The sequence below is a fragment of the Myxine glutinosa genome, chromosome 6 (genome assembly GCF_964187855.1).
Source record: "Myxine glutinosa chromosome 6, kmMyxGlut1.1, whole genome shotgun sequence".
Classification (NCBI taxonomy): domain Eukaryota; kingdom Metazoa; phylum Chordata; class Myxini; order Myxiniformes; family Myxinidae; genus Myxine; species Myxine glutinosa.
Window position 1 is genome coordinate 134516547 of NC_136266.1, and position 25030 is coordinate 134541576.

Sequence of the window (25030 nt, forward strand, 5' to 3'; positions counted from 1 at the left end):
TACTCTGAGACCCCGCATGCTGAGCCTGATTCACGAATCACATCTCGGAATAGTCAAGTGTAAGCAACGAGCTAGGGAGGTTCTATACTGGCCCTCTATGAATGCGGACATAGAGCAAACCGTTCAGAACTGTTCCAAGTGTGCAGACTATCAAAATCGCCGACCTGCTTAGCCCCTGAAACCGACTCCTACACCAGATCTACCTTGGAGTGAAATTGGGACAGATCTGTTCCAGTTTGATGCTAAGACATACCTGAATAAGGTTTGACTATTACTCCAGATTCATTGAGGTGGATGAAGTGAAGGATTTACGCTGTGGTACAACTCTTGAGCGACTGAAAGCACAGTTCATTCGACATGGTCTACCAGAGGCTCTACGGTGTGATAATGGGAATATGTACAACTCGAAAGTTGTGAGAAAATTCTGCAAAGATCATGGAATAATTCTTAGAACGTCTATTCACAGATATCCACGTTCAAATGGAGAAGTCGAGAGGGCTGTACAAACTGTTAAACGACTCTGGCGAAAATCTACAGACAATCACCTGGCCTTGATGGATTATTGGACAACACCATTGGAAGGCATTCACCTATCGCCGGCTCAACTACTGATGGGAAGACATCCGAGGAATTCCCTTTCCATTGCCCGAGGTTTTCTGGTGCCTATGGCTTATGACCGTAATGCTGTGAAAAGACACTTCGACATGGAAAAAACGAAACAGAAGTTCTACCGTGATCGTCACACGCTCAAAGATCTTCCACCATTACATCAGAATGAAGTTAGAATGGAGCCTTCTACGGGTTCCAAAGGGTGGATAACAGCTGTGATTGTGAAGCAGCATTCCGAGCCACGTCAGTACATTGTTCGGTCCCAAGAAACGGGTGATACTTAACGCCGTAACCGTCGACATTTACGGAAGAGCACCAGTGTAGCCAATGAGGGTGCTGCCCTTGATCGGTCTTTTGTTGATACTGATAACGCCACCAGTGAGGTCCTTGATGGCTCAAGCTGTTTGTCAGACTGGAAGCCTCCAGCTTATGATACTGCACCTTCTGTAGATCTTGATGAGCCTGGCAGAGCAGTCACCCGACCAGTGTCTACAGCTCGCTCAGTTACGCAGTGCATAACTCGGACACTAAGTGGTCGTATCAGTCGTCAACCAGACAGACTCGACTTGTACTTGTAGTGAACTGGAAATATTGTCCGGACCAATATTGGATGTTTGCTAACACTGAGTTGGAGTGTTGCAATGTAATGTGCATTTACGAGTTTGATCTGTTGTTAGCTCACCTGGAATGAAGTTCAGGGGAGCTTATGCGATGGCGTGTAGTCCATCAGTCTGCCAGTCTGTCAGTCCGCCAGTCCGTCTGTCCATCAGTTAGTCCGTCGGTAAACATTTGAAACTTCGTCTCCGAAACCGCTGACGGGACTGAGACCAAATTGGACAAAAATTATACTTGTTGTGTTGTGACTAAAGTTTGTTCACGGCATTAAAAAAAATCCGGGTCTCAGGCGGTTTAACGGGGTCAATGTGGATCCAGATTTGACCGCCCAAAATAGATATTTGCTTTTTCTTCTGAAACTACACACACTATTTCGATGAAACTTGACCACAACCTTCATCACCCGTGATGTACCGAAGTTTGTTCTCTGCACTAAGAATATCTAAGTCTAACGGCGGCGACATGGGTCAAAGTGGGTCCAGGTTTGACCCACCAAAATAGGTATTTGCTTTCTTCTCAGAAACTACACACACGATTTCGATGAACTTTGACCACAACGTTCACCACCCATGCTGTACCAAAGTTTGTTCACGGCATGAAAAAAATCTGCCCATTTGGGGGTCTAGGGGGGGTTACCCCCCAAAAGAGGTAATTGCTTTCTTCTCAGAAACTACACACGCAATTTTGATGAAACTTCACCACAACCTTCATCACCCGTGATGTACCAATGTTTGTTCAAGGCATTATAAAAATTGGGGGTCTGAGCAGGTATATGGGGTTGGGGCTTAGGAGGGGCAGGTGGGGGTGGGGGGGGGGGGGTTGTCCCCCAGATGTCCCCCAATATAAATAAAAAAAACTATATATATTTAGTTTGTTTAAAGTCTTATATGATTATGTTAATATGATTCTAGATGCTGCCCTGTCTTCTAGCAAGCATTGAAATTGGTTTAAAATACCTTTAGTCAGTGCAGCATACTGTTTATTCTACCAGGTGAGCGCCAGGGGCTATTGCCCCTATGTTTTATGGTTTTGGACTAAGTTGGACTTTGCAAGCGATCTATGTTTTTACTTTTCTTACTGCATTGGTTTGCATCTGTACTACAGTCACGTGAAAAAGTAAGTACACCCCATGTAAAGTTTTGACTTTTTCAACATATTTCAACATACAGCTTTTTGATCTTCATTTCAACAATATTGAAAGATAAAGGTGATATAATAAAACAAATTTCATGAAACATTTACATTTTGTAGTCCATTGTATAATTTAAATAAACATAAATGCAAATTTCGCATGTGGAAAAAGTAAACACACCCTTGGCTCTAATAGGTGGTGTTGCCCCCTTTGGCAGAAACAACCACAAGTAGGCATTTCTTATAACTGTCTACCAGTCTCTGACATCGACTGGGAGAAACTTCTGCCCACTCCTCCATGCAGAATTCTTTCAGCTGTGCGATATTTGAGGGGTTTCTTGCATGCACAGCTCGTTTCAAATCCCACCACAACATCTCGATGGGATTTAGATCCGGGCTTTGACTTGGCCATTCCAGAACCCTCCATTTCTTTCTTTTCAGCCATTCCTTGGTGGATTTACTGGTATGTTTAGGGTCATTGTCATGTTGCAAGGTCCACCTTTGGTTGAGCTTTAACTTCCCGACAGATGGCCTGACATTATCCTCAAGCACCCTCTGGTACAATCAAGAATTAATAGTGGATTCTATGATGGTGAGCTGCCCCAAACCATAACATTTCCACCACCATGCTTCACAGTTGGTATCAGGTCCTTGTGGTCAAATGCTGTCTTTGGTTTTCCCCAAACATGTCTTCTGGTACTGTGGCCAAATAGCTCTACCTTTGATTCATCTGTCCAGAGCACATTGCTCCAGAAGTGCTGGTTTTTGCCTAGGTGTTCATTGGCAAACTTTAGTCTTGCCCTGATGTTCTTTCTGGACAGCAAAGGTTTCCTCCTGGCATACCTCCCATGTGGATCAAATTTGTGCAGCCTCTTTCTAATGGTAGACTCGTGCACTTTGACATCAACAGTGGCAAGAGCTACCTGGAGGTCCCGTGATGACATTCTGGAGTTCTTAGAGACTTCTTTCAGCATCTTGCAGTCTGCTCTCGCGCTGAACTTGCTGGGGCAGCCTGGCCTGAACAAGTTGGCAGTTGTTTGGAATCTTCTCCACTTGTAGATGATCTTCCAGACAGTCGAATGATTGAATTCATATTGTTTGGAGATCTTTTCAAATCCCTTCCCAGACTCGTAGGCATCTATAACATTCTTTCTGAAGGCCTCAGAGAGCTCTTTTGATCTCGGCATCATGACGCCGCACACTTCAACAACAAAGAGTAAACCAAACTAAATGTCTGAGGTTTAAATAAGCAGGTTCCTCCAAGATCTTCTCTAACGATGTTCTAATCATTTGCACCTGAGCTGGTGCACCTGATTCTAATTTTAGGTATTTGAAGTAGTGTTAAATGTAGGGGTGTACTTACTTTTTCCACATGCGAAATTTGCATTTATGTTTATATAAATTTACTTTTTCATGGCTGATAATATAACATGGATCTGCAAAATAAATTGGTATGTGAATACTTGCATACCATATTTGTGGTCAAGTGTTGGTTTTGTTTTGTTTTGTTTTTTCATTCCACATGGCACAATATTCTAACTGAAGTGAGTACCATTGAAAATAAATTGCATCCTGTATTGCATCATGTCTTACCCTTCCTCCCATCCATGGTACACTGAATCTTGTTGTGAGGCAGTTGCCCTGAAACAACTTGCCTTTGCCTCTTGGAAGGCAAATCCAACTGAAGGCAATCTCAGTTCCTTCCTCCAAGCTCGGAACAAGTGTGACTACCCTCAGGAGTGCCAGGAAGCACTATCTCTCCACACTCAAGATTGAACTCTCAAACCTGTCTCCTTCCTCCAAATCCTGGTGGCGTCTGGTCAAATCCGTTTCTGGTGTTTGTTCCCCCTCCATCCCCTCCTTTACCTCAAATGGCTACACAGTTGACACAGCACGTCACAAAGCCGAATGCCTCAATTCTGTGTTTGCCTCAAAATCTTGTGTCCCAAACCCATCTCTCTCTGTACTCACCTTTCCAAGTCGAACCCAACTGCTCTTGGACTCTGTGTCTTTTTCTCCTGACAAAGTGGAGAAGTTTTTGTCAAACCTCGACTCTGATTCTGCAACTGGACCAGACGGCATCAGCCGTTGGCATCCTGCTCTGCCGGTCCTAAAATCCTGCTCTGCTGCTCTATCTCACCCTCTCTCTGTTCTTTTCACCCTCTCCTTTGCTCAAGGTCATCTGCCAGTATCTTGCAAATCAGCAAACATTACCGCTTTACACAAAAAGGTGCAAAAACAGATCCTTGCAACTACAGACCAATCAGCCTGCTTCCAATTATCAGCAAATTCATGGAATCCATCATTGCTTTGGATATCAAATCCTTCCTCTTCTCCAATGGCTTGATCTCTGATCATCAATTTGGATTCAGACCAGGTCATTCTACTCTGGACATGTTGCTTCTGCTGTCTCAACAATGGATGGAGATCCTCAATGCCAAACAGGAAATCAGAGCTGTCTCCCTTGACCTATCACGTGCCTTCGATACAGTCTGGCACCCAGCTCTGCTTACCAAACTCTCCTCCTATGGTATCCATGGAAAGCTCCACTCATGGCTTGCGGACTTCCTCTCTGGTCGTAGGCAATGTGTGGCCCTGAATGGATTTCTCTCATCTCCCCTGCCTGTTCTGGCTGGAGTTCCCCAAGGTCGTGGTCTGGGCCCTGTGCTATTTCTGGTCTTCATCAATGATCTCTCCGACTCTCTGGAAAATCCTCTCTATCTCTTTGCTGATGACTCCACTCTCTGCCGCTCCATTCCTCATCCCTCAGATCGGCAGCCTGCAGCCTCCTCACTCTCTGCAGACCTGGACAAAATCACAGACTGGTCAAACAAGTGGAACATGTTTTTCAATCCTAACAAATCTCACACTCTTACTATGTCTCTCCAAAAAGACCGACTGGAAAACCCTCCCATCTACTTTCTCAACAATCCTCTCCAAGAAGTTCTGTCGCTCAAGCTTTTTGGTCTCACTATCTGCCATGATGTTTCGTGGGAAAACCACATTTCCAAGCTGGCCTCCAAAGCCAGTCGCTGACTGGGCATCCTCCGTCGTGCGAAGTCCTTCCTTGGCACACCTGAGCTCCTCACCACATACAAGGCTTTCTTCCGCAGCTCAATGGAATACTGTTCCCCCCTCTGGGCCGGTGCTCCCGCCTCACACCTAGCTCGGCTTCACGCTGTTGAAACCAAAGCTTTCAGAATCATTGTAATCTTCTGCGATGAAGCTAACTCTGAGGGCCTTTCTCTCACTCACCGCAGGCAGGTTGGTGGTCTTTCTGTCTTCTACTGACTCCTCTCCGGCCTTGCTCCCCCAGCTCTCTCTGTGCTCTGTCCCCCCAATATTCCTTCAGGTCGCCCAAGATCTTCCTGCAACCCTCTTATGGTTAAACTGCCAAAATATAGGCTCTCTGCTCACCTTCACTCTTTCATTCCCCTTTTCTCCCGCCTCTGGAACAAACTCCCCCACTTCCTTCAATCCCACTCCTCCCTCCAGGTCTTTAAAACAGGTGTTCACCACCATCTCTTTTCTTCCCCTATCCAAAACCTTGATCTTTTCCACCACCGCTAATTCACCCAAGATCCACTTTTTTGAAATTCCAACTTCTTTCCTGGAAGTCCTTGCAGTGTTCATATGTTTTATACCTCTCCCACCTCCCCCCAAGCCCTACCCCTCCCACATTTCTCTCTATGTCCCTGCTCTCAAATGTTGTTTGTGTCCTTCCCCCTCTCTCCCCATCTTGTCTACAGCTCCCCTTATTTTGTGTTTTATGTGTCGGTTTGACTTTTTGTGTGATTAATGTTAGCTCTTTCACGAGCCTCGATCTTGTATACAAAAAATATAAATAAATAAAATAATCCATTTATCAAAGAATCAGAATCAGAATCAGTAGAGTATAGTGAAAACAAACTTCTGAGTTATACTCTGGGCAGAGAAACATGATGGTCATAGAAAATATTTTTGTTATTCTCCTCCAAGACATGTCAGGATATTGCCAAATTATGATAAATTATTATAATTACAGAATATAAAATAACAACATGTGTACAGGACGGCATCTTTCCTCATAGCAACTTGCTGTCTAAAGTCAATTTGAATCGAATGTTTTGTTGAAATTTCGATTAAATTATTTTATAAAATATAGCAGGCATTGTCTTTTGATAAAGACAATGAACGGACGCAGATTTTCTGGGGGAACCAATATGGCGACGAATCTACTTCCGGTGACTTCACAGCGAATGGACCGATTAGCGTTGATTTGACGGCGAGCCTCTAATCCAGTTAGTTTGGAGATCAGTGATTATACACAACACGGGGTTCAACAGCTAATCCTCACAGCTTGGTTTATATCGACATATGCAATGCAAATTGCGTAGGTACCACTTCACACAATGGCTACTCTTGTTCAAGCGGGTACGAAGGGTTACTGCACATGCGCAGTGAAGTGAAAACGCGCGTATTCTTTTTGGTTTTAATGGCGTTTTCAGAACTGCGGGGCTCTATATAAGCCACGCAACTAACGACTTCAGCTGAAGTAAAAAAATATGCTGGGACTTTATATTGTTATTCACGGTTCTTTTATAAAATTTACATTCAAGTTGTAAAAGTATATCCGGTCACTCGGCAAAGTGTATCCGGTACGCCTGACCATGTGATCTCCAGGTTCCCTGTGGCAATGGCATTGTGTAACGATGTGTTTCAAATCTTCGGGAAACTTCCACCGCTCGCAGAACCCCGTCAGGTGACACCCTATCTGAGGTAAATAGGAGTTTGTTTCGACATCACGTGCCGCAAATTTGACCCCCTTGTGCCTTGTATTGTATTTAAATTTAATGGTAGGCCTACAGTATTTAAAAACACCACCGATAGTCTAGCAATGGCGTAGCTGGGCTTGTTTGATACTTTAGGTGAAGAGGATAGTATTACCTGGGTGGGGATACCAGGTAGCAGTTAGCAAATAATGTAAGTATTAATTTTTTTGGACTTCGGGCATGGACAGCCGGTTCGTGAATGACTTGGGGGAAAAAACGGCGATGGCAAATGATGAACCAATAAATTCCACATTCCTGCGTCAACTTCAGTCGAGCGTCAGACATTGACAGCAGGTTCTCGATATATTTTCATTCCAAACAGCATCATTCATCATTCCAATCACAAATTAATACTATATTATTAATGTATCAAAATATAATGATAAATCATGATTGTTCACTTCAGAGGGAAGAGATATCAAAATGGGAGTGGATTGGGTGGTGAGGGGTTTGGGGGGCGGGGGCAGATATCAAACCAACGAACGAACCATCGTCATCTGTTCACTTCCGGATTCGGGAGCAAGGTCCATGTCGATCGTATTAAAAAAATTATAATTACATTGAGGAATTTCTGAGACCTCCAACCTACCTCACGACACCCGCTGGGACCCCAAAACATTCCACAGAAGGTTATTTTTCCTTTCAGTGCAACTATTTATATTTAAGAAATACACAACAAACAACAACATGCATTTTAAAGGCCATTTTCCCTGCTAGAGCGGGGGTTAGCCTTGCGGTCCCCATGACAATCTTCTCCATTTTGCCCTATTTTCTACATCTCCCCTTGTTAACCCCCTTGCCCACATTTCTTCTTCCACCATCTTTAGCCAAGTCTTTCTCGGTCTTCCCCGTCCTCTACTTCCTTCTACATTCATTTCCATCACTCTTCACAACCAGTCACTTTCATCCTTCCTCAACACATGACCAAACCACCTCAACCTGTTCCTCTTCACAGCATCCATCACAGGCTCTATTCCCAACATCTTTCGCAATTCATCATTTGTCTTCCTCTCTCTCAACGATACTCCGCACATCCGTCGAACCATTCGCATTTCCACCCTTTCCAGCCTTCGTTGCTGCTCTACGTTCATTACCCATGTCTCGCTCCCATAAATCATAACACTTCTCACACATGCAGCATACACCTTTCCCTTCAGCTTCAACGACAAAACTTCAACGACTTCAACGAAAACTTCATTGACTTTATATTTAAGAAATATGCAACCATAATAGTTTACTAAATGCGACCCCTGTCATGTGATCAGATCCTCAGCTCTGATTGGTGTACGTTTATGGGGACATACAGACAGACAAACACTGTTCTCAGGGCTACGCCATAAAAAAAAAATTCTGTACACCGCCCTTGAGGCTCGGTTTGCAAGCCACCGTCTACAATTCCAATAGAAGAGATATAATTACTCTTTTATGGAAAATGTTTTTCGAGTTTGTTTTATCCTCAAAAAATAGACCTTAGTGAACGCACTTTCGCATGAAAAGATTGGTCTTTAAAACCTACCCTTATGAAGGGGGACAGACATCTGTACGAACACACAAACTGACATCGTGTTAGATTATATTATCTATCTATAATTCCAGTAATCTCTGTCTGTACGTTTGTACGTTTGTACGTTTGTCTGTTTGTCTGTGACCGCTGTTTCTCGACAACTACCGGTCCGATATACTTGAAACTTGCCAGGTATATTGCTGGGGACCCGAGGATGTGCCTTTTCAAGGTTTGAAATTAATCGGACAAGTACTTACCGAGCTATGGCGATTTAGCCGTTCGCCGTTCGCTTTGCCGTTGCGAATGGACCAAACCATTCATGTAAATAGAGGGGGGGGGGGGGGGGGGGTTCTGTGGTCGTTCGCTTTGGCTTTGCGAATGGACCAAACCATTCATGTAAATAGAGGGGGGGGTTCTGTGGTCGTTCGCTTTGGCTTTGCGAATGGACCAAACCATTCATGTAAATAGAGGGGGGGGTTCTGTGGTCGTTGCGAATGGACCAAACCATTCACATCGAATCATCGAATCACATCGAATGGACCAAACCGTTCGCTTTGGACCAAACCATTGCATGTAAATAGAGGGGGGGGGTTCTGTGGTCGTTGCGAATGGACCAAACCATTCATGTTTTTTTTTTTTTTTTTTTTGGCAAGGAACGGGCACCCACGTACGGGCACGTCCTAGCTTATATATAGTACGGGCATGCCCTAGTATTAGAGAATTCTGGGTCTGTCCACTCCATGTAATCTTGGTCCCTTTCCAATTTGAGGTTGGTAATAACTGGCAGATGGTCACTACCCAAACTCTCTGAGTGGACTGACTATTCACACCTTGCTGCTGCAGATGAGGAGACAAAGGTGAGGTCGAGAGGAGAAGACTGCATGGTGGATGGACTGATAAAGGTCCCGTTACCATTATTTAGGAGCACAAGGTCAAATTCATCAATGATGTTTTCGATGCATTCTCCATTACTATCCATAAGTTTGGAGCCCCAAATAATATTGTGGCTGTTGAAGTCACCAGACTAAAGGGTTAGCCCATCACACCTGTTTAAGACTTCCCGGAGAGTGTTAAGGTTCAGCGGTTGATACGGGATGTAGAAGTTAACGATTGTGAGAGTCTCCCTTGAGCAGGGGATTTTGACAACATTACAATCCAGTTCAATATTGCGGTCAATTTCCCTGGAGGGAACACCGAGCCTGACAAACATCGCACATCCACCTCCATTCCCACTAGCTCTGTCCTTACGTATGAGGGTGTAACCAGGGATCCCAAATACGTTGTGACATTTTAACTCGGTTTCTTGAATGCAGATTATATATCCGGTTTAGGTGTGAGATCGCTGATGTATTTAGTAAACTCGGATCCATGAGCAACTAAGCCTTTTTCTATTCATTGGATAATTCTCATTAATCTGTAGAGGAGTCCTGGGACTGTTTCGAGTCTGACCCTCTGCTTTTATGGCCTGATTGGTTGAATATTTTTTTGTCCCCCGTCGCACCGCGGAGCGAAAGGGGGACTATGGTTTTCCCCTCCATCCGTGTGTGCGTCCGTCCGTCCGTGCGTACGTGCGTGCGTGCGTGCGTAAGCGAAAGACCGAATTCTAATTTGGTGTGTGGGTGCAACCCACGTCAAAATCCAAGATGGCCGCCGCCATGTATGTCTGAACCTTGTGAGCGGAATATCTTGAAAAATAAGCGAAGTACCAACTTATAATCCGGTGTGTGGGTGTATCTAGGCACGAGGAAGAACGCTATTGAAAATTGGGTCGCCACGTCAAAATCCAAGATGGCCGCCGCCATATATATGTCTGAACCTTGAGCGGAATATCTTGAAAAATAAACGAACTACTAACTTCTAATCTGGTGTGTGGGTGTATCTAGGCATAAGGGAGAACGCTATTGAAAATTGGGTCGCCACATCAAAATCCAAGATGGCCGCCTTGCGTCTTCCACTTTGTCAACTCACCGACGGGGGACCTAGGCGTAACGCTTGTTAATCTTGGAAGAAAATCCCTCCGAACTCAGGTGTTTGATGGCTGCAGCGGAAATAATATTGATTTTCAAATATCTGCTTTTTGCTTGGGCTGCACAATTATTATTATTTTACTTTTTTTGTATACAAGATCGAGGCAATTTACTACTTCTGTGATAAAACTGATCAACCCCATTTTGATCGTATTCATATCCCCACGTCGGTGATTGAACTCCCAGTTTGGCATTCTGTAGATTTCGTCCCGGTCTGAACTCCCACCGAGTTAGTTAGTACTTTAACCAGGCCCTCAGTTTTGGTCTTACCGTTAACCTCGTTTATTGTGGTATTGATTTTGGGGACCTTCAGGACAGCCTCAGCATAGGATAGTTTCCCTTGAGTTTTCACCTGTTGCATCTGGGCAGCTCTTTGGAATTCAGGGAATCCTTTGAACGCTGCACTGTGGTCCACACCACAATTGGCACATGACATTGTTTCACTAGTGCAGCTTTCGTATTCATGGTCTCCATTACATTTGCTGCAGCGTTGTTTGCCCCTACAGGCTGGAGCAATATGACCGACGTTTTGGCACTTGTAATATCTTAAGGGAGCAGGAATGTGTTCATGTACAGTGAAGGCCTGATACTCCAGGAAAACTTTTGAGGGAAGGACTGGGTTGCTGAAGGAAAAAAACACCGAGGTGGTGTTGACATGAACCCACCCCTAACCGAAGTAAGATGGCGGGCGTCAACAACTCCCACATCCGCTAAATGACTCTTGATGTCATCAATTAAAATGTAGGGATCAATCCTGTAAATGACTCCTCGGCTCTCCCTCAGAGACCTCGGAATCTGAGACGAGACTTGGACACCACCAAAATACGAGGCTCTCAACACTGGTTCCCATTAGGTGACCAATTTACATTTAATAAATAGGTCGCTGGATCTGAGTTTTTTGGCGGTGGAAACGTCTGAATTATTTTTTAATTCATGTAGCCATTTTAATTAGGTTATCAGGGCTCAAGGGTTTGGAGCCATCAGAGGCCAAAACTATGACTAATAGTTGAGCGTGATGCTCTTCTGGGATAGACAGGGCCTAAGGCTTGACCACTTTGGGTGGGTTCGACTCATCGGTACTCTCCCGTCACCGTCTGTCCCTCCTCCTAGCTCGATTAACAGATCAAGATGAACCCTCGTCGTCTTCGCCAAACACATTCTTCATCTTTGATCACCCTCTCCCGGCACCGCGGAAGATTCGATTTGGCGACTTAAGGGGAGGATTGGCCATGATACAGACAAGACAGGATAGAGAATACCGCAAAAATGCCAAAGCACCCTGAATCCTCAAACCCATCCTGTAATGGCGGAAAAGACGTCTGTTACTCAGCCTCTGTTAAAAGCTGGAAGTTTTTCTTACAATATCATTTTGCAAAAATCGAATATTTCGAATTGAAAATCTAAAAAAGTAAACAATGACCTTGGACAAATTTCTAATGACATGGGTTTAATCTCTGCTTGAGAGAATGGCACATAGTTATTTGGGCAGTGTATAAGTTAAGACTGCTGTCTCGATTGCTGAGGCCGATCTTCACAAGGTCCGTGACACCTATCGGCTCAAAATCCTTTTAAGGGTGTCACTTTGGTAGTTTTACAATGAAGGCGAAATGTATAGGAGTGCATAGCGATTGTGAATATGACAGCTCCGAGGCATCTTTGCCTTCACATTGCGGTGAGCACTACAATGGCGTCTGTAAGATTTTTATGCCCCCGCCTCCAAACGTGGCCGGAGACATTATGTTTTTAAGTTGTGTCCTTCCGTCCGTATGGGCTAAACCTCCTTTTTTTCAGCAAGCACATGTCCGATTGAGATAAAACTTTCAGGGTAGGAGCGACACCCATGTAAAAATATTTTTATGATAATTGTAACGTTATAGTTTACGTGATATGGCAGCCATATTGGATGAAACGCAAATAATGAAAACATTATTTCTCGGAAACCGCTAAATGGAAAGTTTTGAAACTTGGCACATTGTCAAGTACTCCCAATGGGGAGCAAAAGCATGATCATCATGACATCATCGGTGGAGTGGTATACCAGCCATTAAAGTTTTATTTGAATGCTTTATCCTAAAAAAATGAAATTGCATGATCGATGACCCATTTGTATTGAAATATTAAATTTATGACATCTTAGGTCACATCATTTTTTAGGTCACATGGTTTGGCAGCCATATTGGATTAAATCTTTAAAAAAAAAAACCATCTTCTCCCAAACCACCGAAGCGATTGACTTGAAACTTTACATGTCATCGACTAGGCATGGTGATTAAAAGTTGATCACAAAAATGTCATCACACAATAGCTGCATATAATTTGCAAATGGCGAGGTCGTAGGACACGTGGCTTGGCAGCCATCTTGGATAGAAAAATGAACCTATCCGATCAACACTAAACTTTACAAAGTTGATCTCCTACCCATACATATGCAGAGTGTACATTTTTGTATGTCCTATGTCACATGTCACATGGTTTGGTAGCCCTATCAGCTTGAAAGCCGATATTTAACCCCTCTCCCTCCCCCTCTCCCCTTGCCCCCCCTTCTCCCTGAAACAGCTTAACCGATCGATGGAAACCTGTCATGCCTTCTAAAAATGTGATACTTGAGAACAGCTGAAGGGATTTTAAATTAAATCAAACTCGTTTATTTTAGGACAGTCAACGAGGGCATCTACCCGTTGTCACCGGCAGGGACTCCGAGGAGGCATATTGGCGACGTAGTCGCATTGGCCTAGTTCATCAGGGTGTGTGGTGGTAGGTGGAGCCATGGCAGCTGTCCAACCAATCGTGGGACGGATTGTTACATCCATACACACGAACAAGCATATTATTATTAAGATAGAAGATTATGTGTCGATCAGTGACAAAAAAATCTCAGTTCAATCCTTTTAAAATTCAGGTTGTAACAACAAAATGTGAAAAAGTCAAGGGGTGTGAGTACTTTCAGAAGGCACTGTAAGCCTAGTCTGAATAATGACATATCAAGTCTGAATTCAAGTCCAACTCTTCACATTTCAACCCGTCATCCACTTATCTTGGGTTTGAGTACAAATTAAGTGAAAAGCAAACTCGTGTCCTTGGACTTTGAGGACTTCTCAGTGAAATTTAGACATTTTAATACACATAGTCCTTGAATTTTAGTTTTACCTCATAAGTTGCAAATGTAAAATCCATTTTATTTGCTCTGGCGACAACGGTTGCTAGAGTGAGATGTGCATGGAAGAAGTTTCGGGAATTGAGTGGCGTGCTGATGATGAGGGGAGTGTCGTTGAGGCTGAAGGGAAAGGTGTATGCTGCATGTGTGAGAAGTGTTATGATTTATGGGAGTGAGACATGGGTAATGAACGTAGAGCAGCAACGAAGGCTGGAAAGGGTGGAAATGCGAATGGTTCGATGGATGTGCGGAGTATCGTTGAGAGAGAGGAAGACAAATGATGAATTGCGAAAGATGATGGGAATAGAGCCTGTGATTGATGCTGTGAAGAGGAACAGGTTGAGATGGTTTGGTCATGTGTTGAGGAAGGATGAAAGTGACTGGTTGAGAAGAGTGATGGAAATTAATGTAGAAGGAAGTAGAGGACGGGGAAGACCAAGAAAGACTTGGCTAAAGATGGTGGAAGAAGAAATGCGGGCAAGGGGGTTAACAAGGAGAGATGCAGAAAATAGGGCAAAATGGAGAAGATTGTCATGGGGACCGCAAGGCTAACCCCCGCTCTAGCAGGGAAAATGGCCTTAAAATGTATGTTGTTTGTTGTTGTTGTTGTTGTTGTTGTTGTTGTTGTTGTTGTTGGAGACAACTAATTTACATGATCTATGCAGAGTTTTTTGATTCAGAAAATGCAAATATGTTTAAATTCATAGTTGAAAAAGTCACTGTTAATTAAAAATGAATATCAACCGAGATCAAAATTGTGGGGAAGATTTCTCAGATAAATTATCAATTTAATGATTTTCTTTCCCTCTCACTTGTTTTAGGCTTGAACTTTGCCCGGCATCCATGGAGATACCCATCATCGGCACGGAGGCGAGTAGGCCGAGCTACGGTCCCTGGCCGATGGGTACATCCCCACAGAGTGACATGTGCGACCTGGGGGGGTTTTCACTTCCGGACCTTTGATGGCGAACACTTCAATTTCGCTGGAACTTGTGGCTACGTCCTAGCATCAGCGGCAGATGCCTCCTGGGCATTGTACACAGCTGGGATGGTTTGCCGGGATTCCGGCTGTACGATGGTACGTTTATTTCTCGCTCCAACTAAGCTGTGTCTGTTGGATTATAAATTTTTGAGTAGCTTTACTTGGAAGATACATACGTGTAAATGAAACCCAAACTGATGATAAAAATCGTAGTTGTGTGAGCCTGACCTTTTCCAGGATACACACGTGGGAATCATATTTCATCATTTTCCAGGAGCTGAAAATGACGTTTGGAATGAAAACTGTTAGTACACTTGATGGCTCCCTTTTTGTGAATGGCTTACCGGTGCCTCTTGGACGCCCATTTTACCACAATGGTAAATGCCATTTTTCCATTTTGTAAACCTCAGATGCAAATTGTTGTTTTTATCATCGATCTGTACTTTATTTTAAAAAACGTGATGCTACAGGCCATATAGTTCGATATAGCTCCGCAGAGTCAGGTGACCTCACTATCTTGCCATGTTTATATGTATTCCAGAAATTGTGGTGCGCTGGCTGGGCGACTTTGTCTCTATAGAAAGTGGCTTGGATGTTCGAGTGTTGTGGGATCGAGGAGCAACAGTCTACATCAACATTGGCATCGAAGCTAAGGGAAATACCCAGGGACTCTGTGGCGTCTACAATGAAGACCCCAATGGTAAGTCGTCACAATTGGCTACAAGAAATGCGCAAAAATAAGGTATTTCCTGCAGTTTAACATGCACACTACATAGATCATCAGATCCACCCATACTTTGTTCCCACATTTATAGACGACTTTACAATGCCGGGAGGAGATCGTGCACCGTTGGTCACCAACTTTGGAAACTCGTGGCGGGTGATGGAACTTCAAATACCCGTAAGAGTGCTGGCTGAATTGGTTTCGATACGTTTGTATGATGCTAAAGCCCGGTGTTGGCTTTACGGATAAGGTGGCTGGCTTGAGATCTCCGGGTTCTGAGTTAAAGCCCATGTTGAAGACGTTGAATTCACACCAGGTGGGTCGACTCAGCCTGTCATCCTTCCGAGGTTGGCAAAATGACTACCAGCTTACTGGGAAGAATGAGCCATTCGAGTATCCTGTATCGGAGTGGCGACCCGTCCAGGATTGTTCCCAATAGCACAGGAACCTGCTTCAGTAACCATATGCATCTGAAAATGCAAAAGGAGTGGTCTTCTTCTTGTATGAATGAATGAATGTTAGTTTTAAGGCTATTTTTCCCCGCTAGAGTGGGGGTTACCTTGCGGGCCCTATGACAATCATGGTTCCCTGTTTGAGGCAATGTTTTTATGGCCGGATGCCCTTCCTGACGCCAACCTTTAGCCGCCTCTTATGATGCGCAGGGATACGGTGTAACTATTCCAAATCGGGGTACACAACGGGATCATTCGTCCCAGCAAGCTGGTACTCAATTTACCGACCTCGGAAGGATGACAGGCTGAGTCAACCCCCATGGCGTTAATTCATCGATCGACCGGGATTCGAACTCATGATCCTAGGATCCGAAGCCTGCGCCCAAACCGTTAACCCAACACCATGCTTTAGCATCATACAAATGTATCTAAACCAATTCAGCAATGTATGATGCTACAATAATAATAACTAGAACGACACTTTTCGATGTCACAACGTCGACCGATATGCCTCCGCCCACATTATTACATCATTATAATACTTGTACCATGTTTGCTTTAAATCCATACAGCTGTTCTCTAGTTATCACATTTTTACCTGCCATGACCTCTGACCTTTGACCTCTTGGCCCCAAAATTTAATCAGTTAATCTTTACATCATTATAATACTTGTCCTAGGTTTGCTTTAAGTCCATTCAGCTGTTCTCAAGTTATCACATTTTTACCTGCCATGACCTCTGACCTTTGACCTCTTGGCCCCAAAATTTAATCAGTTAATGTTTACATCATTATACATACCTGTACCAAGTTTTAATTTAAATCCCTTCAGCTGTTCACAATTTATCACATTTTTACCTGACATGAACACTGGCCTTTGACCTCGGGACCCCAAAATCGAATCAGTGTATCTTTACATCATTATACATATATGTTCCAAGTTTGAATTATCTCAAGTTATAGACCTATTACAGACTTTGACCTTTGACCTTTTGACCCCAAAATCGAATCAGTTCATCTTTACATCATTCTACATAAGTGTACCAAATTTGGTCAGAATCCCATCACTAGTTCACAAGTTATTGTGGTAACAGTATTCTTTTACCTAACATGACCTTTGGCCTTTGACCTCGTGATCCCAAAATCTAATCAGTTCATCTCTACCTCATTATACATACCTGCACCAAGTTTGGCTAAGATCCCTTCAGCCGTTCTCAAGTTATTGCGGTCACGAAAACCTATCACGGACGGACGGACGGACGGACAACCTGAACACACAATGCCTCCGCCGACGAAGTCGTGTTGAAACTGGCGTGATGATATTAACTTGATTAATTTCGACCCTTGTATTAACTTGTAATCCGCGTCTACAACCATCCTTGACGATGTTGTGGAACGTCGGCCGAGTTCCTCACTTTTTTTTTTTTTTTCTTTCACCTTTTCATCTTTATTCGCTTTTAAATTAGTTTCTCTGCAACCGCTTGAGCGAATGACATGACACTTTCAACATAGGAGCGCCTACCCATGGAGAATCTATCTATAATTCCAGTAATCTCTGTCTGTCTGTACGTTTGTTTGTCTGTGACCGCTGTTTCTCGACAACCACGGGTCCGATATACTTTTAACTTGCCAGGTATATTGCTGGGGACCCGAGGATGTGCCTTTTCAAGGTTTCATATTAATCGGACAATTACTTACCGAGCTATGTCCAAAAAACGATTCAACCAATCAGAGAGCAGCGAACGATCGCGTGTGCCGAACGTGGCGGGCACACTCTGCCTCGGATGGCACATTTGAGAGCGTATTCATTTATTTCACGTTTGCAAACTATGTTGGCGTTAAACTATGTTTTACAACTAATAAAAACGAATTTGCGTTTCATTCGCTTTCCTGCGCGTTTGTGCACGCGATGGCGATTTCTTTACCAAACTCCGGAAGCCGTTCGCTTTGGACCAAACCATTGCATGTAAATAGAGGGGGGGGATTGTCACCACTCGCAAGCCGTTCGCTTTGGACCAAACCATTTCATGTAAATAGAGGGGGCGGGGGGGGATATAATTTTAGATATAGATATAGTACGGGCATGCCCTAGTCTATCTATAATTCCAGTAATCTCTGTCTGTACGTTTGTTTGTCTGTGACCGCTGTTTCTCGACAACTACCGGTCCGATATACTTGAAACTTGCCAGGTATATTGCTGGGGACCCGAGGATGTGCCTTTTCAAGGTTTGAAATTAATCGGACAAGTACTTACCGAGCTATGGCGATTTAGCCGTTCGCGTTCGCTTTGGCGTTGCGAATGGACCAAACCATTCATGTAAATAGAGGGGGGGGGGGGGGGGGGGGTTCTGTGGTCGTTCGCTTTGGCTTTGCGAATGGACCAAACCATTCATGTAAATAGAGGGGGGGGGGGGGGGGGTTCTGTGGTCGTTCGCTTTGGCTTTGCGAATGGACCAAACCATTCATGTAAATAGAGGGGGGGGGGGGGGGTTCTGTGGTCGTTGCGAATGGACCAAACCATTGTTTTTTTTTTTGCAGTTTTTTTTTTTTTTTGCAGTTTTTTTTTTTTTGCAAGGAACGGGCACCCACGTACGGGCACGTCCTAGCTTATATATAGTACGGGCATGCCCTAGTATTTTAAAACAAAGTAACATGATGATTGGATGGAAAATGCAGCCAGCGTTCCAAAAAGTCTGTTTTCTTCAGAGATGAGTTGCAGGGTGTTTCACGTATCAGGAATAAACGGTCTCGACCTCCCGTTGTTCGGCCTCGGTTGAATAATAATAATAATCCATATATAATGGAGCAAATGTTTGTATGTATGTATGTATGTCCGCTCTTCACTCATTGTTTGGACAGCTGACCTGACTCCACCCACAAATGTAACCTGAAACACTTAACCTAAAATACCCAGAGGACCCAAAAGACCCAGTGGACCCAAAAGACCCCGAGGACCCTAAATACCCCAAGGCCCCAAAGTATTCAGAGGAACCAAAAGACCCCAAAGACTTAAAAAGACTGAAAAGACTGAAAACCCAATGCACCTCAAAGACCTAAAAGACCCCGAAGACCTAAAAGACTTAAAAGACCGAAGACCCAATGCACCCCAAAGACCAAAAAGACCCCCAAAACGGAAAATATTCCAAAGACCCTTAACAACCCTGAATACCCAAAAGACCCCAAAGACCCTTAAAGACCCCAAAGACCCAAGATAAACAAAACACCTGGAAGACTAAAAAGACCCTGAAGACCAAGTAGACCCCAAAGACCCAAAGGATCCCAAAGATCCTTGAAGACCCACAAGACCAAAAAGACAAAAAGACCCTTAAGACCAAAAAGACCCCAACGACTGAAAAGACCCCGAAGACCCCAAAGATCCTTAAAGTCCCCAAAAACCCAAAATAATGAAAATACCACAATGAATGAAAAGACCCCAAAGACTGAAAAGACCCTGAAGACCCAAAAGACCATCAAGCCCCAAAAGACTGAAAATAACCTGGAGACCCAAAATATCCTTAAAGGGGATCCCAAATGCAATTTTTTTTTTGCAATGGGTATTTTTTCTGAAAAACCATTGGCAATCATTAACCAAGGTCTAATTTGAAGGGAATTTTTATTTATTTACCAATCACACAGTGCCGAAAAACCCTAGACTGTCGATTTTCGAGATTGCCAGTGATGTCACATTGTGAACTCACCGTGATCCTCCCGGCGACGATACAAAGAGAAACGGCGCATTGTGAGCTTGGATTCCGATACTGATTGGGGTGCAGGGTTGAGGTGGAGGGGGGGGTTGTTAGCTAGGGTGACGGTTGACATGGGACTGCGATGGGATGGTAGAAGGGGGGGGGGGGGGGGGAGGGGTTGCGGTCATGGGTATTATTAGCTAGGGTGAAGGTTGATAGGGGATTGTGAGTGGTGGTGGACGGGGGTGGGGTGGGGGGGGGGGGGGTTTGCGGTCGTGGGTATTGTTAGCTAGGGTGGCGGTTGATAGGGGATTGTGAGGGGTGGTGGAGTGGGGTGAGCGTTGTGGGGGCGGTCATGGGTATTGTTAGCTAAGGTGATGGTTGAAGGGGGATTGTGTGGGGAAGGTGGAGTGGGGTTGTTATGGGTATTGTTAGCTAGGGTGACGGTTGAAGGGGGATTGTGTGGGGAAGGTGGAGTGGGGTTGTTATGGGTATTGTTAGCTCGGGTGACGGTTGAAGGGGGATTGTGGGGGGAAGGTGGAGTGGGGTTGTTATGGGTATTGTTAGCTAGGGTGATGGTTGATGGGGGAATGTTTAGGGTGGTGGAGTGTGGTGAGGGGTGTGGGCGGTCATGGGTATTGTTAGTTAGGGTGATAGCTGATGGTGGTTTGTGAGGGGATGGGGGAGGGGGTCGTATGGTTTTCATGGGTATTGTTAGCTAGGGTGATGTTTGATGTTGTTTTTTTTATGGAAAATTGAGATGCCTCAAAACCAAGGACACCTACTTGAACAGAAATCAACAAGAGCAATATTACCAAAGGAAATCAGCAAGAAATGCAAGTCAAAGTAGTTGTGTCAGCAGAAAATACTGTATCTGATGGGAGAAAGCCCTGTTGCACGCTTGGAACAACATCGGCCGTAGGGCGGGTACTCTGCTAGTAATAATAATAATAATAATAATCACTCTGTTTAATTATATTGATAATTTATTTCTTACTGTTCTATTGTTTTGTAAAGCTCTACCAATGGCCAGCATATGAACACAGAGCGGAGCATTTCTCTTTCCAGTGAAGTATAAAAGCTTAAAATATACAATACTTGGCATTTTTACCCGTCACTTTGCTGATGGATTTAATCAAAAGGCAACATTTTGTATTCACAAACATTCTGCTTTATTCACTCTATCATTTGCCCGAGGTCAACTGCCATCTGCTTGGAAGTCAGCGAACATCACCTTCTTCAGCCGATCTTTCTGCTTATATGTGGCATTAGTAAAAATCACTTCCGCTTTACTGCGAAGCTCAGTGTTGGATGCGTTGGTTTGAACCTCTGCTTAAAATGGATCAAATGAAACATTTTAAAAATTTTGAATTATTCTCACTCAGATTTCAACATCACTGTAATGCACATTAAGTTGTTTAAACTGAATATAAGTGAATTCTATATTTTATAGTACTGCTCTATCAGACGATTAATTGTCATACCGGATACCACTGGGTGGCGCTATACGATGCACATTTACATGTATGGAATTGGGGTCTTCCCCCCACCTTGAACTCCCTCCCCAAGATATGCTTCCCAGACAGAAACAATACTTGGGGCAACATGCAAAATTGGGTTTGGTTGAGGATTTTATTTTTTTAAACATATCTAAATTAAGAAATATATATACAAATTCAATTTTATGGTATAGATAACTCAAGCGTCGCAGGAATATAAATATCCTCATGTACCCACCGGTTTAACCTCCAAAATCTATAACCCATGTCCAAATTCACCTTCCTTGTGAGTGGTTTCTCCACTCGTCATGCTAATTACATGCAAGGGTTGTAAAACATTTATCTTTGCTGGCCTTGTCTTTTAGCTGGCTGTCCTGTCTGCTAGCATTAGCCGGTGCACGTTAGAAATCCCATGGTGTCTATTGAAGTGTAGGGGAGTTCTTGCTGACACCCTGGACAAGTTACAAATACTTTCCTTCACTTAGCACTCCTGCTAGAGAGGACTCTGGATGACAGCATAATGATGAGCATTTGCACAGACATTCCTCCTCTTGACTGAATATCGTAATCACCATATTATGGTCGACCAGTTAATCCATAAATCTCCGTTCATGGGGCGGTTGCTGTAAGTTTCCCGAAATGCATTAACTTAGATGTGGAAAACATCCACCCAAATGAAGTAGACTTTTGATGATTTCCACAGGGATGTCAAGATATCGTCGGAGTAGGAAGGACCTGTGACCGAGAAGATATACCGGGTATAGCAGCCACGGCTGCGTCACATTGTCGGCGCCTGCTTATGATCCCTTTTGATCAATGTCACAGACAGGTCAGTGCTGTCCGGCACATTTATTCAGGGGCAAACTGTACACACAAGGTGTGATTGCATTGTGTTCATTTTCACATAGTCATTAGATTGTACTTGTGTGTCTGCTCGGATTCTTTACTCAACTAGAACGGAACTTAGTAGGGAGCATACCTCCTCCTGGTGAACAGTTTACGTTTTGTATCCCACTGAGAGGCCGGATCTGGATTCGGACCTGAACCAAAATCTAATCGGCTTGTTTTTGTCACCTAACCAACTAATCCACCAAGTTTATTCATAACTCGTCCATAACTTTTTAAAATATCATGTTATGTATCGCTTTTCACCCGATCTCTCGATGGTGAAGAATCACTTAAAAATTAAATAATTATTGCAGCCGAATCCATATTCAGATCTTCACCAACATTCAATTGAATCGGCCTTGTCAGACACCCAACCGGTCCACCAAGTTTCGTCCAAATCCGTCCACAACTTTTTGAGATATCCTGCTATGTATCGTTTTTGGCCCGATCTCCCAATGGTGAAGAATCATTTTTTAAAACACTAGTAGCCGGATCCGAATCCGGATCTTCACCAAAATCTAATCATTTCGTCCTTGTCACACGTGCTACATCTCTGCCAAATTTCGTTTCAAATTTCGCCAAATCAGTCCACAACTTTTTGAGATATTTTGTTCACAAACGGACAAACAAACATACAAACAGACAGACAGACAGGGGTGAAAAGATAACCTCCATCCACCTTTGGTGGTAGAGGTAATAAGTATTGCATCGTCATGCAGTATTCCATCATCTCTTCTCAATGATGTATGGGTGAGAATTTACAGAGGTGCCTGATTTATACCATTTGGCAGATTTCTTCTCCATTGTCTCAAAACTGGCAAACTATGGAGTTGAATAATAAATAAACAAAATTCTGCTGATACTGTGACAATTGCAAGCGTGGCTTTTTGGTGGCTCTCGATATGAATGCTTCATACATAAATACTATATTAATTCGATTTAAATTTCACTTTTATTTTCGTTAATTTTTTTGATTTTCACATAAAAGGCATTTAATAATTTTTTATTTTTTGCTTTTTTCAACTTTTTTTTCAACTTCTTTTTGTCAAATTTTTTTTGATATGTGCAATGAAGAACTAGTTTTGCAGATGAAAGCTAATGTATATCTGTGTCACCGGAAAGGTATAACAATGGACAAATTCAACAGAACCTTGCTTGACATCTGCTAACCACCGTGGGAAGCAAGAAGAAGCGGACATTTCTGGTATTAACCCTTCGTCGGAGCAAAAGAGGTCGGAGTGTTAACCATTCGTTCCTGCAAAAAGCTATTTTGCTCCGATGAAGGGTTAACACCCAAAACATCAGCTTTTCCTTGCTTCGCATGGTGGTTAGCATAACTCAATTAACATCATGTTGATTTCATCCATTGACATACAGTCACGTGAAAAAGTAAGTACACCCCATGTAAAGTTTTGACTTTTTCAACTTATTTCAACATACAGCTGTTTGATCTTCATTTCAACAATATTGACAGATAAAGGTGATATAATATAACAAATATCATGAAACATTTACATTTTGTAGTCCATTGTATAATTTAAATAAACATAAATGCAAATTTCGCATGTGGAAAAAGTAAGTACCCCCTTGGCTCTAATAGGTGGTATTGCCCCCTTTGGCAGAAACAACCTCAAGTAGACGTTTCTTATAACTGTCTACCAGTCTCTGACATCGACTGGGAGAAATGTTTGCCCACTCCTCCATGCAGAATTCTTTCAGCTGTGCGATGTTTGAGGGGTTTCTTGCATGCACAGCTCGTTTCAAATCCCCCCACAACATCTCGATGGGATTTAGATCCGGGCTTTGACTTGGCCATTCCAGAACTCTCCATTTCTTTCTTTTCAGCCATTCCTTGGTGGATTTACTGGTATGTTTAGGGTCATTGTCATGTTGCAAGGTCCACCTTTGGTTGAGCTTCAACTTTCTGATAGATGGCCTCACATTATCCTCAAGCACCCTCTGGTACAATGAAGAATTCATCGTGGATTCTATGATGGTGAGCTGCCCAGGCCCTGATGCAGCAAAGCTGCCCCAAGTAGATGATCTTCCGGACAGTCGAATGATTGATTTCAAATTGCTCTGCTCACCAAACTCTCCTCCTTTGGTATCCATGGAAATCTCCACGCATGGCTGGCGGACTTCCTCTCTGGTCGTAGTCAACGTGTGGCCCTGAATGGGTTTCTCTCATCTCCTCTTCCTGTTCAGGCTGGAGTTCCCCAAGGTAGTGTTCTGGGCCCTGTGCTTTTTCTGGTCTTCATCAATGATCTCTCTGACTCTCTTGAAAATCCTCTCTATCTCTTTGCTGACGACTCTACTCTCTGTCGCTCCATTCCTCATCCCTCAGATCGGCAGTCTGCAGCCTCCTCACTCTCTGCAGACCTGGACAAAATCACAGACTGGGCAAACAAATGGAACATGTCTTTCAATCCTGATAAATCTCACACTCTTACGATGTCTCTCCGAAAAGACCGACTGGAAAACCCTCCCATCCACTTTCTGAATAATCCTCTCCAAGAAGTTCTGTCACTCAAGCTTTTGGGTCTCACTATTTGCCATGATCTTTCCTGGGAAAACCACATTTCAAATCTGGCCTCCAAAGCCAGTCGCCGACTGGGCATCCTCCGTCGTGCGAAGTCCTTCCTTGGCACTCCTGAGCTCCTCACCACATAGAAGGCTTTCATCTGCAGCTCTATGGAATACTGCTCTCCCCTCTGGTCTGGTGCTCCTGCCTCACACCTAGCTCGTTTTCACGCTGTTGAAACCAAAGCGTTCAGAATCATTGGAATCTCCCGCGATGAAGCTAACTCCAAGGGCCTTTCACTCACTCACCGCAGGCAGGTTGGTGGTCTTTCCGTCTTCTACCGACTCCTCTCTGGCCTTGCCCCCCCAGCTCTCTCTGGGCTCTGTCCCCCAAATATTTCTACAGGTTGCACAAGATCTGCCTGCAACC

General features: G+C 43.8%; 1 protein-coding gene across 1 annotated transcript in view; it reads left to right on the forward strand.

Moving 5' to 3' along the window:
• Nucleotides 1-25030, forward strand: part of LOC137429455 (SCO-spondin) — a 444698-nt gene that overhangs the window by 27618 nt on the left and 392050 nt on the right. Inside the window, exons 5-8 of the mRNA XM_078781076.1 lie at nt 14673-14929; nt 15108-15210; nt 15375-15533; nt 15649-15734. Coding sequence (XP_078637202.1) covers nt 14673-14929; nt 15108-15210; nt 15375-15533; nt 15649-15734 — 605 coding nt within the window. The remainder of the gene's footprint in view (nt 1-14672; nt 14930-15107; nt 15211-15374; nt 15534-15648; nt 15735-25030) is intronic.